Source organism: Triturus cristatus, chromosome 8 (assembly GCF_964204655.1).
Source record: "Triturus cristatus chromosome 8, aTriCri1.1, whole genome shotgun sequence".
Lineage (NCBI taxonomy): Eukaryota > Metazoa > Chordata > Amphibia > Caudata > Salamandridae > Triturus > Triturus cristatus.
The window spans coordinates 163872052-163887505 of NC_140591.1; the positions used below are offsets into that span (position 1 = coordinate 163872052).

A 15454-nucleotide genomic window follows, 5' to 3' on the forward strand; every position below is an offset into this window, starting at 1 on the left:
TGGGTAAAACCCTATGATACAGCAAACCTTCCTGTGCATATGTGCGACCTGGCCTTGGTTGTTCACAAAGAAAGTTAAACATAATTAAAAACAGTCATATCCAGTGGCCATTTTGTAGCTGAGTGGATTCTCAGTCCGTGCCGACTGCCTCTTCAATTTGTAGCTTGGAGTTATGAAAAAAAAGATAATTAGAAATTGAACATTTAGGGCCCGATTCCGATCTTGTTAGGAAGGCCTCCAGACGGGCTCCGGTACAAGCAAATCCGATTCGGAGCCTATGTTTCCGACTGAATCGTCCCCCGTTCCGGACGACCAAGTACGATGTGAAGGACTCGTCTGCACCAAACAAATCGTTTCCGAACCAGATCCTGTCAATCCTACTCGTTTGCAGCTGATTCGTGCTGCACAATGGAGCTAGCTTCCGAACGAGTGAGCAGGATGCACGATTCGGACAGCCGTATCGACTCGGTTTTGTCGGGACAAAACGGCTGTGGCAATCGGACTTTGGGGGGCCGTGGCAGGGCCCCCTTCACCCGGGGCCATCCCAATTGGTCGCAGGGGGTACCCATGGGTCTCCCCTTTCCATACATGCACAGTGTGGCGGGCACCATGGGGGGCCTGCCACAGGATGCAAGCTTTTCCCCACCCACACTTTTTTGCAATGGGAGTCTGTGTACACATGCGGTCCCTGGGCTCCCATTTAGTTCAATGGGAGTCTAAGCAAACTGAGTTTGTCACTATACGGACACATCGGAATCGTTCGCTCGGACTCCCAGAGCACGAGTCGTTCGGAAAGCTCTCCAGATCTGAGTCGTACGGAGGGAGGGCGTTCCGAACAAGATCAGAATCGGGCCCTTAGAAGGAGGGCCATTCCAAAATGAGCAGGAAAAAGCTCATTAATAAATAGAAATCTAGAGGAGGCCTTGTAGAGAGGTTCTATCCCATACATTGACTTGCAGAAACAATGGTAGCCATGTCTAGACCAGGCACAACAAACAACCCCAAAGGGAAAGTACAATACTGAATGCATGGACCAGAGAAAAGAAATACTTTCCACTCACAGTAATTCAGCTAAAAAGTAAAAACCATACCTCAATAGGGGGCATATTATCAAGACAGGCGACAAAATTATCGCCGCTTTAGCGGCAGAAAACTGCCACTAAAACTGCGATAATGGGTTTGATAATATGCTCTATGGAATTCCAATTGAAGCTCAGGTTAGATGTCCTTCACATCTAACATGGGCTTCAATTGGAATTCCATAGAGCATATTATCAAGCCCATTATCGCCGCTTTAGTGGCAGTTTTCTGCCGCTAAAGCGGCGATAATTTTATCGCCTGTCTTGATAATATGCCCCTTGGTGTTTGCTTTCTCCACCAGGGTGCTTAACTTGGCACAATTTCATGGAAGTAACAACCTATAAGACAAAAGGCATTCTCTAGATGTCAACTGTCTTACATCTTTTCATCTAAACATTTAAGAAGAAAAGAGTCCACAAACAGAACCTGCAATAGTTTACTTTGTTCTACTACGATGTGCATCGTCCATGATGGACAAGGTTGAGCACCTTGTTTTCTATCTCCAAGTCACACAGCTGCTCTTCTATTCTTAAGTCAGTGCCAACCAGGACTGAGACAGTACCTTGGCAGTACAATCCTAGCACCTAGTCAAGCAATCCGGGCATTCAAATCAAGGATTGTATACAGAATGTATGATCTCACGGACAAATTGAATGCCCTGGAAGTAACCCTGGAACGCACTGAATTAAAGCTGGGATCTTCTGCATGCATAGGTCATACTTGAAGAACATGGAAAGAGACAAGAACAAACCAGTTGTTGGTATTTCAGATGGATACAGATCTATACAAATGAAGGAAATAAACTCCAACGTTTTAAAACAAATTCCCAGCACTCTTGTGTTTGTGTTTTGCCTAATATCATCTCTTTTCTAGGAGTACCATATGTCTGCCTGGCTCATGTTCGGTCGTGTTACATGATAAACTGGCCACAGATGATTATTGGAAAGAGAAGCAATAAAGATTTATAGATCAAGACATGTAACACATTCCGTATCCTCTCACCATAGAACTCAATCTTCTCTTTAGGCTTCATACAGCCCTCCCCCAAAGGACAGCATTTCCATTTCAGTTCCATTTATTGCAACTTAATAAGGTGGTATTGTTTATCAGCATGACTTATCACAAAAATTCTTGCAAAATCTACCCAATCAATATACACAGACAATCTACACGATGGCATGTTTAGAAAGAAATACCTATCTAAGGATTCCAAATAAGATGTACATTTCTCTCTTTCTCCACAATATAGGAGAACATTATATTTACACTAGTGGATATAACAATTAGTCTACCAAAATTTGCACAAATTTATGCATCATAACAATGATAAAAAGATCTGCACAGCCACTTTCCTCATGGTTTGCCATTATTTGGACTCTACCATCCATACACGTGAATTAGAATTATCTCTAATACAACAGCAGCCCATGTTCAGCATGGTAGATAAATGTAACCCATAGGTAACCCAAAAATTGACCAAAATAGGTACAAAGTCATTACATCTGTGGGCTTTTGAAATCCAGCATGGTCCAATAGAGTAATATGCGTTCCCCCACCTCCTGTATGTTAATTGTAGAATGTATGAAGACCATTTAATGCAGTTCCATATTTGTTCTGTGTTGAGTTAATTTAATCAATTGATCATTTAATCATTAAATATTGTAAGCTGAACAAAAATTAAATACTCAGCAGTCGGGGAGCATGCCATGAGACCGAAGTATGCACGAAGAACTGAATGAGGCAAAGCATCATTTCATTTGCAGGTGTACCCTTAAATTATTTTCAAGAGTTTCCTTGTGCCTTCTCTAGGACCAGCAAGCATCCGTACGATGAAAAACCTGACAGCAATAGCGGGGCGGGACACTTACATTCACTGCCGTGTGATTGGCTATCCCTATTACTCCATAAAATGGTACAAGAACTCTAACCTCCTTCCTTTCAATCACCGCCAAGTGGCATTTGAGAATAATGGAACCTTAAAGCTGTCAGATGTGCAGAAAGAAGTAGACGAGGGCGAATACACCTGCAACGTCCTGGTTCAGCCGCAGCTGTCCACCAGCCAGAGTGTGCACGTGACTGTGAAAGGTAAGGAGAAGCCACAAATTCCGATTACTATAAAGTTGAAAAAAGTAGCAGTGTGCAAAATTGCAAACATACTGGGAAGGTATTGTGAAGGTGCCAAAGTTCGCAACTTGACAATGTCAGAGTCAAAAAAATCCCCATGAGCTAAGTAATTTTGCTAGAAAAATCTTTGGCAAAATTTGCTAGAGATTTTTCCAAGAAAATTGCCTGCAAATAGGTAGGTGCTTTGTTTCAGATTTTCCCTTCTGTAAAAACTACTTTTTGTGTTTTAAAAAAAACGTTGCCAGATTTGTGAAGTGCAGCAAATTACGCACACCCCTACATGCCACAACACCTGTGAAAAACAGGAAGGAGTGTATCAGCAGTTTGAGAGCTATGCAAGAAAAGAGTCATTCCAGGAGCTGAATTATACTATACTTTACAAAAAAATTGGCTGACATAAATATTGTGTCCTCAATACATGCTCCTAAAATATTATTACTTCAGGTGTGGACTTTCAATTATGACCTCCAACTGGCCGATATTTGTGTAATAATTTTAGGGATACAATCTTCTTGCCAGATGAGATTTAGTCTACAATATTATGGTACCAAACCATGAAGAAGGTAATGAAAATGTGTTTATTGGCTTTGAAGGGAATAAACAGGAGAAGTCTGACACCCTCACTGGCTAAACCTGATCTATCCACACCAAAGAAGAAGGGGAGAAAGGGCTATGAGCCAGAGACGGCCCAGAAGGGCAGGATCCTTTCCAGATTGCTCGGTATCTACAGAGTAGGTTCATGTGACATGGGGTAGAAGAAGAAGGTGGGTAGTAATGCACTGCCAGAGCAACAATATCCAGGGTGGCAAAAAGTATCATTTCATGTATCTCACTGTGGTCAGTAATTACAGGTTATTTTGAAATAACTCTCCAGAGGATAACTTTCTCTTGGGATTCCCCTCAGCGGGTCTTATTATGCTCGGAGGAGTACAGGCGTAGCTCGAATCATCCTTCTCCAACACTGAGTGTGCCACAGGGGTCACCTTGTCCTTCAACACTGAGTGGGACACAGGGATATCTGAAATCATTCCCCTCTTCTTGTCTCAATATTCAACAGCTCCCATGGGTATCTTGAACGCATTGAGCTCCCTGCGTTTCACTGTGGTGTGGGATTTGCAGGAGTATGTGGAAGGCGCTCCTTTTTCTGGAGTGTCCCTACTGCATGAGTAAGGAGAGTATCTGTAATATTTTCTCCTCATTAAGCTTTTTGGATGCTGCTGGGGGGTCACATGTGTACCTTGAATGTGGAACAGGATCCAGAAACAAACACAAGGGGTTTGTAGCAGTCTTTTACAAAGGCCTGGTGTGTAAAGCAGCCCTAGCCAGTGGGTTTGGGACAGGAAAGGAATTCTGTTTGGCCTATTTTAATCCCAGATACCAAACAACACGTTGATGGTTGGATTGCTTAGTCCTGTTCTAATAGGAGCAGTCCCACCTGAACTACTTGGCCAGGTCCACTGCCCCAGAGGGGAATACAAGTGACCCCAGACCATTTTCAGTCTACTTTGGCGTCATTAGTAAGGTATAGCTTGAGTCTTGTGGCACAGTGAGCCTGAGATATACATCTGGGCATACCAGTCACATTCAGAGCATGAACTGCAAAAATACAAGGAGGAGCATTGTATTGCAGGAATTAATCTCAGCCATGGCAATTACTTGGGCCACTTTACTGTCCATTATTTTTTATTCACTGTGCCACTATAGAAAGAAACTTGCCAAATGCGAACCAGTTTTGTCCTTGCTCAAATAGAAACAGTCCAGACAAAAAATGTTAGGCCAGGTCCTCTACAAATGGTAACAAAAGCAACCCCAGACTGGTTTTGACCTACTTGGGCCTTGTCAGTGAGGTGTAGCTTGAGCCTTGTGGCACAGTGAGCAAAGAACCCTCTTGTGGGCATACCCATTTACACATAGGGTATCAACTGCAACAAACAAGGTGGTGGATGGATTGCTTCAATTAATTTCAGCCACTGACAATCATTTGGGGTCACATTCCAGTCCATCATGTTTTACCCTCTGTGCCACTTTCGACAAAAACCTGACATATTTTTTGCTGACAATTTGCTTGGTCCAAGGCTTAATGTGGTGAGCACAAGCTTCTCACTCGAGGATCTTTGCTGCTTCCAAGAACACATCTGCTGAAATTAGGCTCCTAGACCAGGCACTTATCCTGACAGAGTTTGCAAACATGTGTAAGAAACATATGCATAAGGGATGAGGCTCTTTCTTCCATGTTCCAAACAAATTCTGAAATGCAAGTCAAGGCTGTGTTTCCAAAAGGGAAAAATCATGCTATTGCTGTGGGACCCTAAATCAAGTGCTACACATTTTAATTACCCTTCAGAGTGTTGTGATAATGCCAAAGTTCCCTCAATGTGCTTTGTGTTCCAAAATTACACTGGTCACGTTTAGTGCTCAGATGCCTCTCTTCACCTCCCACCCCCAACCACTAGTAACTAGTTAGCCGAGCTCCATGTCAAATCCATCCCAGCAGCGCGTGCCACCAATAGCTAATGGAGTCTTGCGGGGCAGTGGTATTGCTTTGTTTGGTCCATAAAGTCCCAATGCCGCCATGCCATCTACCATTCCCTCTTTACTATTGTACGTGTTCACTTTGAAGGGTGGAGTGAAGATCTCTTGCAAGAAGACTCTAAATAAGAGTGGAGTAAAATTGGCTTTCCAAGCAGAAATTTTAAATAGATAGATCACAAAATAGCCCTTGAATCACAAACCACAAAACGAATGACATCAGCACGAATAGTTAAGTGGAATTTTTACAGAAGGCTTGGCTCTGCAGCGCAGCAGCCAGCTGACTGAAAGGGACATCGTGTAGTGGTGATGTATTCTTTGAACTCCATAAGCTTTTGGGATCTTTCTTCTCATCTTCCTCTACTTGACCTACTTTTGAGATATCCCATAGATCTATTCACACTTATTTTCACAAGGTAGCCTAGTATAGTTTTATGTTGCATGGAAGTCTGCCATAATTTTATAAAAACATATATCTAATTATCTTATTAAAGTCGATTTGTGTCATCACAAGACCTGCTGCAAGAGACAGCATAGCCTAGTATGGAAAGCAAATTCCTGCTGAGTGCACCGACAACCACTTAAGCAATTAAAGGACAGTCTTACTTTTCAGCCTATCCAAGAAAATTCAGTGTTAACAGATAAGAAGACCTCTATTGTAGCATTTTTATTTACTACCTACACCGCTGGAGTTCGGGACAGAGGATTTGAATTTATCTGCACCTTACCACCCATCCTAAACTATAATGCAAGTTTTAAGAGTGACCTATCTTTGCAACATGTTACAAGCTGCAAATTCATGTGTCTATAGGCCTACCCATTACAACCCATGAAAACTGGACTAAGGCGGACAGGATATCTGTCACAACCGTCACGTTTGTGATGGAGTAACAACCCATCCTCAAAATTATAAACAAAGCTCTGTGTTCACAATTCAGGTGTCATATTTATTTTGACATCTCCAGACATAAGTCAAGAAATAAAAGATTTACTCATAGGTTATAGTTGGCATCTTTAATGGCACGGCCATGTAAAATAAGAAATAAATATCCCCTGACAAAGCATTCTGGACTTTGGAGTACTGTGACCTCATAAATGAAATTGATCGCTTTCCTATTGTCTGTCTTTGGTCAAATAAATTCCTTGTTGACCTGCATTTTCATTAGAATATGAATTTGGGGGTAAATAATCCCATATATAACCACGAGTCCAGATCATATCTGCTCAGAGATAGATCAAAATTAGTCAAATTGTTGGAAGAGTGTGCTGGGCTAACAATGGCTCTCTCTCAAGGTTATCTCAAGAACATCATCTGTGATGCACTAATACCCCTGAGAAGCTCTAACAAAGATATAAACTAGAAATACAACTTGATTGACTGTTATGATTGCAAGGTAGTTTGTAACATGCCAAAATAAAACGCGGGGATCGTATAGCTAATCCTTCATTGTTAACTGCTGTTATTAGAGCATAGATACAGAACTGTGCCTGTGTCCCACAACCACTCTGACCTATTCACTTACCCCATAGACCCAGCATGCATTTGTGGTGTTCCATGGGTTCTTGGGTCCACCTACTAGATCAAACTAATTGGCTTCCCCTATACTCCCGTGCACCATTCTAAGAATTTTTCAGGAAGTGGTTTAATAGAGCCTGATGTTACCATGAGGAAATATAATTTAGTTCTTGTTTTCTTCTTCATTTACAGTTCCACCATTTATTCAGCCTTTTGAGTCTCAGCGGTTTTCAATTGGGCAGCGTGTCTTCATTCCGTGTGTGGTGGTCTCAGGGGATCTGCCAATCACCATCACGTGGCAGAAGGATGGCAGGCCTATCCCGAAAAGCCTGGGGGTTACGATAGACAACATTGACTTCACCAGCTCTTTACGAATCTCAAACCTTTCACTGATGCACAACGGCAACTACACCTGCATCGCCAAGAATGACGCTGCGGCGGTCGAACACCAAAGCCAGCTAATTGTGAGAGGTAAGTTAACGTAGAAAGTCTTTAGGACAATAAACATCAAAAACAGTGTGCAACGAATGTCACTACAGCATAACAGAAGCCAATTATCAAGCACATGTCCCATTTCAAGTTCTACATTTTTAATTTGTTTTACCAGATTTTATAAAAAGTAATATTTTGTTCGCAATTTGAAAGAGTATCCCAGAAGTAGGATAGTAATGTGTTTTCTCCTGCTTTATCAAACACAGTCATTGATTAACACATTCTCACTATAAAATAATTAAAGACATAAACATAGAATGCATAACACAAAGCCACAAATCAGTTGGCTTAGACCATGATAAGCAAGAGATGCTCTTTGTGACCTAATGACAACACAGTTGAGAATCAGAGGATCTCCCTATGAAACAACGAGCACTAAAATGAGACGATCCAATGGGCCTGGTGGACTATTTTTGCTGTCACACTTTACATTGTATGTATCTTTGTGTCTACCTACCCTAACTGTGCCCCTTGGCACCTTAGCTTCTCTTCCATGGTAAGGTAGCAGTAATACAAGGATTCTCTGTGTTCATCTAATCTGGAAGGAGTTATGTTATGTTACGTTATGTTATCGGAGCTTATAAAGCGCACTTCTACCCAAAGGTGTCCTGGCGCTGTACTATGACTCACTGGAGCAAAAGGGTGCCTATACCGTGAATAACCATGTCTTCAGCCCCTTCCTAAAAGAAAAGGGGTCTGAGGCATTCCTGAGATGCAACGGCAGACTGTTCCAGGTTTTGGCCGCACAATAGGAAAAGCTCTTGCCTCCCCAACTTGCTTTTTTTATTCGTGGTACAGCTACAAGTCTTCCTTCGGCGGAGCGCAGCGCTCTACCCGGAACATACCAATCAAAGCAACTGTTCAGAAATTCCGGGGCGCTGCCCCTCACTGCCTTGAAAACCGTGCACAATGCTTTGAATTGTGCTCGTCTAGTTTCTGGCAACCAGTGCAATTGCCGTAGTCCGTGTCGAGCTGAGGCAAATCTAGGAATGCCTGTTAGCAGTCTCGCCGCTGCATTTTGAACTAGCTGTAGTCTGTACAGGTGGTTTTTTTTTCAGATTCAAGTACAGACTGTTACTGTAATCGAGGCGCGACAAAATGAAGGCTGAGACTGCTGTCCTGAAACCATCTGCTGGAAGGAGAAATTTAATTTTCCTAAGTATCCTAAGGATATAGAAGCAGGTAGATGCAACTCTGCTGAACTGGTCCCCAAAATCCAGCTTATGATCCAGGATCACGCCCACATTCTTGGCTTTCCCTGGGGGAGCAGGTGGCTTCCCCATTACCTCAGGCCACATATCAGGAGCCCAGATATTGGGATTGTTCCCAAATATAATGACCTCGGTCTTGCCTGCATTCAATTTCAGGCAATTGGAGGCCATCCAGCCTGTGATGTCTTTCAAACAGTCATGACATCTTGAGGCCATAACATCTTTGGTCCCTCGTTGGATGGACAACACAATCTGTGTGTCGTCTGCATAGGATGTAAGTTGCAGTCCGAAAGATCTTATCAATGCCGCCAAAGGGCTGACCCAAATGTTAAAAAGCGTGGGGCTCAGGGAGGACCCCTGCGGCACCCCACATGGGAGGGCAAAAGGCTTAGAGTAAGTGTCATTGTATCATGGGACTCAATGGGTGTTTGAAAAACTGGCACCAAGACATGCAACATGTGGATTGGCGGTCTTATAATCAATCTCCTACCAATAACCCACATCAACATAAATGTACAGGCTTCAGACCCCTTTCCATTTCCTAAGAAGGCATGATCCAAAGATCAAACACATCATTTTAATGGGTAGACAAATGTGGCTGCCTTGCACTTTGTGTAGTTTTTTCCAAACATCATGCACCTTGCCAAATTCAAAAAGACGTTTTAAACAATTGTGTGCAAAAAACAATTTGCTGTGAATTTCACTAAGGTAGTTTTTTGCAAAGATAGCAAGTTTTGCAACTTCATGAAGCAAAGTTTAATTTCTTATTAAAACGTTGCTGGTGGAATTTAAACTTCACACTTTATTACATAAATATGAAAGACGGATGATTTTAGGGATTCCAAATATATGACAAAGAAAATCACTTGTTTGCTAATGGTCTAATGACTGTCTTTGTCGTACTTAATGTCATGTTTGTCAAAGATGGATTTTCGTTTCTTTTTAGTTTCTAGACCAGGCTACTTTGTGTTTAAAAACTGAGGCTCTTGGTCAACTGTCTATGCCATGGCCTTCTTCTAAACTAATATTGTAAGATGAACACATGATACTTTATTAATTCCTCCTCCTTACTTTTAGTTCCACCGAGATTTGTAGTCCAACCCAGCGACCAAGATGGGATTTATGGGAAAGCTGTGATACTGAACTGTTCTGCTGAGGGCTATCCTGTACCGACCATCGTCTGGCAGTATTCCAAAGGTACCTTTTCTAAAAATGCTCTCTCTGTTGTCCATGTACAATGCTACTATTTTCAGAAATCCAATGTGGCTAGAAGTCAGTGTCTGAAAGTGACAGTGTATTACTTAAGATCTGGCCCAACAGAAGGACTGAAAAAACTAAAATATACATTGTAAACAGTAGGATTTTAAAAACACTATGGGGCCTATTCACACACTGCATTTTGTAGTAGATTTTGTAGTGCTGCAAAACTACTGCAAATATTCTACAAAATGCTATCAACAAACCTATGTGCGCAGTTTTCACCTCTGCCTCGCGTATCTTTATCTGGAGATCTCCGCATCAACTGTGGAATTTCGGCACACGCAAGTATACTTTTTAATAGTAAATGGGCTATGGACAAAGTAGTGACTGGAGGATGGGAAATAGATACTTTTAGTGGTGAGGGGTATAGGGAGGCATAAGGAGAGAGAGGTGTTTAGCTAGGGAAGTGTACCCACCCACAAAAGAGTAAGACCATTGCTGTTCAAAAACTGCCAATACGGTGGTAAATTGCTCCAGCTCAGAGCTGAAGTAAGTCCTGCACCACACAAGGCCAACCACTGGTACTTCAACATCCTCCCATAAAACTAAAAAACAGGTAAGGACTTAAAATAAAACACTATAGGAAATAATTTTAAATCAATTTAACTTATTTAAAATAGTTGAAAAAATAAATACATATAATTAAATGTAAAAGATATCAAAATAATGCATATTTATTAATTAAATATGATATATCTTAAGCTTTTCTTGTATTATACATCAATGTAACATTATAGTTTAGTAAATATATTTAAATTACTTTTAATTAATTGTATATACTATTTTGATTAATTAATAATGCATAATACAAATTAATTGTTTTACTTCCGGTATGCATGTTTTTTCATTTAAAAACGTGAGAAAAATAGTTTAATTTAGTTTAATATATTTAAATCAATTTACATTTTTATTTCAGTTAAGTTAAAAGCTCTGTTGCATTTTTTTGTTCTACATTTAAAATAAATACATATGATTAATTTACATAAATATGTAACATAAAAACATTTTACAAGTTTTTTTTACAAGTTGAATACACTTTTTATCCTAGAAGACGGGTTGAGATCTCTGAATGGTAAAGTACAGGGGAAATGGGAAAGATGTCTGGAATGTAGAAAAAAATTAAATTTGCACTATTTCCCGAGTGCTTAAGTATAGGCTATATAGAATTCTGTATTTGGGGGAATGGGAGGCATTCCCGTAGAATGCCTATCAACCAGTGGCTGGCACAGCTTTCCACGCAGAATACTGGGAATATGTAGGAATTTCAAAAACCTGTTAAACTGATCCCGCTCGTAGAAGTACTTACAGATTTATAGTTGTTGTGTATATTAACCTGATGAAGCTTCACATTGTCAATTCATGATGGTGACAGATGTCTAGGAACAGACTGCATACATCTCATATGATAACTTAAGTCATAATCATTTTTAACTAAAATGTCTTCGTTTTAGGAGCTCCTGTATAAGATTAAGACCCTGCAAGAAGTCCACTTAGACGTATTTAGAAGTCAAGAAATTGAGGCAAATGGCATTGGTCTCGAAAGTTGTTATGTAATGACATCCACAGAAGATGTTGGATTTTCTGACATGCACAAAAGTGAATATTACAAAACGTTGACTCAAATAGCAAGCATTTCCATTGTTACTAATAAAGCACTTCAGTTAGTGGTAGCCATGGCTAATTCGTACCCTGCGAAAGCTCTTACTAACCCAGGTACCAGGATTCATGAAGGCAAATTCTGAACGCAGTTCACTGAAAAGGTCAAGTGACCTTGACAGTGAGCTGCTTCCATTCTCGTACAGCGTTGCCAAGGTAACTGCTGCCTCTGACCCTTGCTAGTTTGAGTGCGTGGCCCTCCTCCACCTGCAGGCGCCCGCCTGCACCTCATCCCTGGTGGTCCAGTAGGGAGCATCTCTGCTCTGCTGCTGCTCTGACCTCTGTGGCTCTGCATTCTGCCTTTCTGATCTCTTTTTCCTTCCTTTCATCTTTCTTTGCTTTTTGTCATTTGTGGTCTCTTTTCTTTCACTCTGGCCTCTTTTCACTTTTTGCACCTTTTTCCCTCTGTGTCCCTGCTGCTGCTCGTCCCTGCAGCCCCATCCCCTCTAGCACCAGCTCAAGCACGGTGGGAGAGGCCAGCCAGATCCTCCCAGTCATTACGCCTAGATGGGTGGATGACCTGATGTGACCCATTTAGGACACGCAAGTACATCAGGGTCACTTGTGTTGAGGGGTGGGGGTCAGATTTTGAACCGCTCTAAGCAATATCACGAGAGGTCCCAGTACAACAATATACAAACTAAACTATGGATGGAGGGGATCCAAGGGGGCGGGGAGGAAGGCTTTCCTCCAGGCGGATCAAGCAGTCACTTGTAAATTTCATAAACTGGTTTGGAGGGGGGGGGGTGTGTTTTTTCCTATTTATCCTGGGGAGTGGGAGTTCGAGGATAAGTTTGTTGCTGGGTTTGGGGGGAAACACTGGGTTGCAGAACAATGGATATCATGTGGGCTTACATGGGAGACAAGGGTGGTGGGTGCTGCCCAGCCTGGGAGGGGCCCGAGTTACGGTGACACTCGACAATGGCTGACGACCGACATTACAAATACATGACCTGGAATATCAGGGGCATGCCCACTATAAACGCTATAAAGTCCTCTCATATATCAAACGACGAGGGGCCCAAATAGCCCTTCTACAAGAAACGCACCTAACACAAAAGGAAGGACAGGCATTACACAAGAGATGGAGGGGGCAGCTCTTCTACACTACTTAGACTACTTACTCGGCCTATGCACGAGGGGCGTTAGTGTGGGTCCAGGCAGGAGTCCCGTTCCAGCTGCTCCATTCAGTATTCGATCCGGAGGGCCGTTATGTGGCCATCAAGGGACGGCAGGAGGGCCGAGACAGTACCATTATTAGTGTGTACGCTCCTAACGTTGATCAGCCCGCATTCTTTGGGACACTAAGCCACAAATTAGCACAATATCTTGCGGGTACTGTGATAGTGGGGGGCGGCTTCAATAGTGTAGATGATGTACTTCTGGACCGGTCCCACCCCCTGTTGCCAACCTCCCAAGCAGCGCATGCTTCCCATGCGTTCCACAATTGGAGACAGAGCTGGGGACTGTTGGATGCATGGTGAACCTTGAATCCGCAAACCAAAGACTACTCCTATTTTTCGGCGGTACACGAGGTACACGCGCGACTAGATGCCTTATTGTGCTCAGTGGATGCGCAACAACAGGTCACTTCAGCAGAATATTTGGCCCGCAACATCTCGGACCATAATCCGTTGATTCTGTCCCTGAACTGGGCACACCCACCAGCAGCAATCCCCACGACCAGACACACTGGAGAATCAGGTCTTTAGAGAGGAGATCAGAGGTGAAATAGTGGACTATTTCCCACTCAACACTGGGACGACAGCATCCCTAACCACGGAATGGGATGCTTTTAAGGTGGGCTTGAGGGGCCAGTGCATTACGCGTGCCACAGGAGTCAGGAAGCTCATTAGGAGGGAAGTGAAGGGGGCAGAGTCGGCTCTCCGGGAGGTGGAACGCAGGAGGCTGGGACATCAGAGCTCCAAAGGGCGCTCCTGGATGTCAAAGAGGAGGAAGCGAGACAAACAGAGAGGCTCAGAAGCTTTGACTACAAAAAGTATCTGGAGCGCACCCACGCTGAAAGGGATAAGTCTGGTTTGCTCCTGGCGTGGCTGACGAACCCGGTGAGCTGGGGCTCTCCCCTAGTGGAAATAGAGGACGAATGGAGGATCAGGCACTTTGCTCAGGGTAAGATCAACAAGGTTTTTGCACGCTACTATGCCTCACTCTATACCAAGACGTATACGTGCGAGTTGGCAGATATGGGGGATTACCTGGCTGATCTACCATTGACACGCCTGACCCCTGAAATTGCGGAGCTACTAGGGATGGATATCACGCAGCAAGAGATTTGTGTGGCCATCAAGGGAATGGCGCGCAATAAAACGCCAGGACCAGATGGCCTGTCTGCCGAATTTTTCGCAACGTATGTGGAGGAGTTGACCCTCACCTGGCCGCAATGTATCAGAATGCCCGCGAATAGGGGCGGTTATACGTTAGCACCAGGGAGGCCCTTATTATCCCCATACCTAAACCGGGGAAAAAACCTCATGATTACATGCCTACAGACCGCTGTCCATGTTGGATATGGACTATAAAATCTTGAGTAAGATCCTCGCGACCCGCGTACTGTCCCATATGCCTCATCTTGTTCACCCTGACCAGGCGGGATTTAACCCAGGGCAGAATACTGTCACGAACATCAGACGCCTTCTAGCGGTAATGGACTCTGACGGGTACAATAAACAAGAAGCAGCAGTGCTCGCAGTGGACATAGAGAAGGCATTTGACAGCCTAGAGTGGCAATATTTGTATGTAGATTGGGCCAGGATGGGCCTGGGGGAGGGATTCCTGAAATGGGTGCTGCTCCTGTACACAGCCCTTTCAGCCCGAGTGCGCACTGGGAGAGTTATCTCACCTCAACAGAGGGTGGAGAGAGGAACGAGGCAAGGATGCCCCCTTCCCCCCCCTGTTTGCTCTGGCCATAGAGCCGCTGACGTGTAGAGCCAGAAGTGGCCAGGACTATAGGGGACTAGAGACGTCAGCAGACGACCATCTGATAGCATTGTATGCAGATGACCTCCTGATTTTCTTGCGCAATACTGCGGGTGAACTCCATAGGGCACGCACTATGCTGGCCCGATTGGCACTGTATCTGGACTCCAGGTTAAGTGGCAAAAATCCAGTTTGTTCCCGCTAACCCCGGGCACCCCTCCACTGCTTACTTTGGAGTGGTTGCGGTGGGAACCTAGATGCATACAATACCTGGGTGTACAAATTTATCATGATGCAGCGGACCTCTTGGAGGGTAATGTAGGTAAGGCAGTGAGGGTAGCGAAGGTGGCAATGGCTTTCTGGAGCACACTCCCGCTTTCTGTCGCTGGAAGGGTGGCAGTCCTAAAAATGGTAACGTTACCACGCCTTCTCTACTATTTCGGGAGTTGCCAGTGTGGATCCCATGGGCATTGTTCAAGGAACTGAACTCAATGGTCAATTCATTTATTTGGGGCACAGGCAGATGGAGGGTGGCACTGGCATCACTGCGATGCCCTACTGCAGAGGGGTGGCTTGCGGTGCCTGATCTCGAGAGCTACTATCTAGCTGCACAGCTATAAGGGCTGATCCAATGGCTGGCAGTAGACCG

General features: G+C 43.6%; 1 protein-coding gene across 2 annotated transcripts in view; it reads left to right on the forward strand.

Annotated features, from left to right (window-relative positions):
- The window catches only part of DSCAM (DS cell adhesion molecule), a 1046690-nt gene that overhangs the window by 533482 nt on the left and 497754 nt on the right, over positions 1-15454 (forward strand). For both annotated transcript variants that reach the window (XM_085621230.1, XM_085621231.1), the window contains exons 8-10: positions 2890-3165; positions 7442-7720; positions 10030-10149. In XM_085621230.1, the coding sequence (XP_085477356.1) occupies positions 2890-3165; positions 7442-7720; positions 10030-10149 (675 nt within the window). The remainder of the gene's footprint in view (positions 1-2889; positions 3166-7441; positions 7721-10029; positions 10150-15454) is intronic.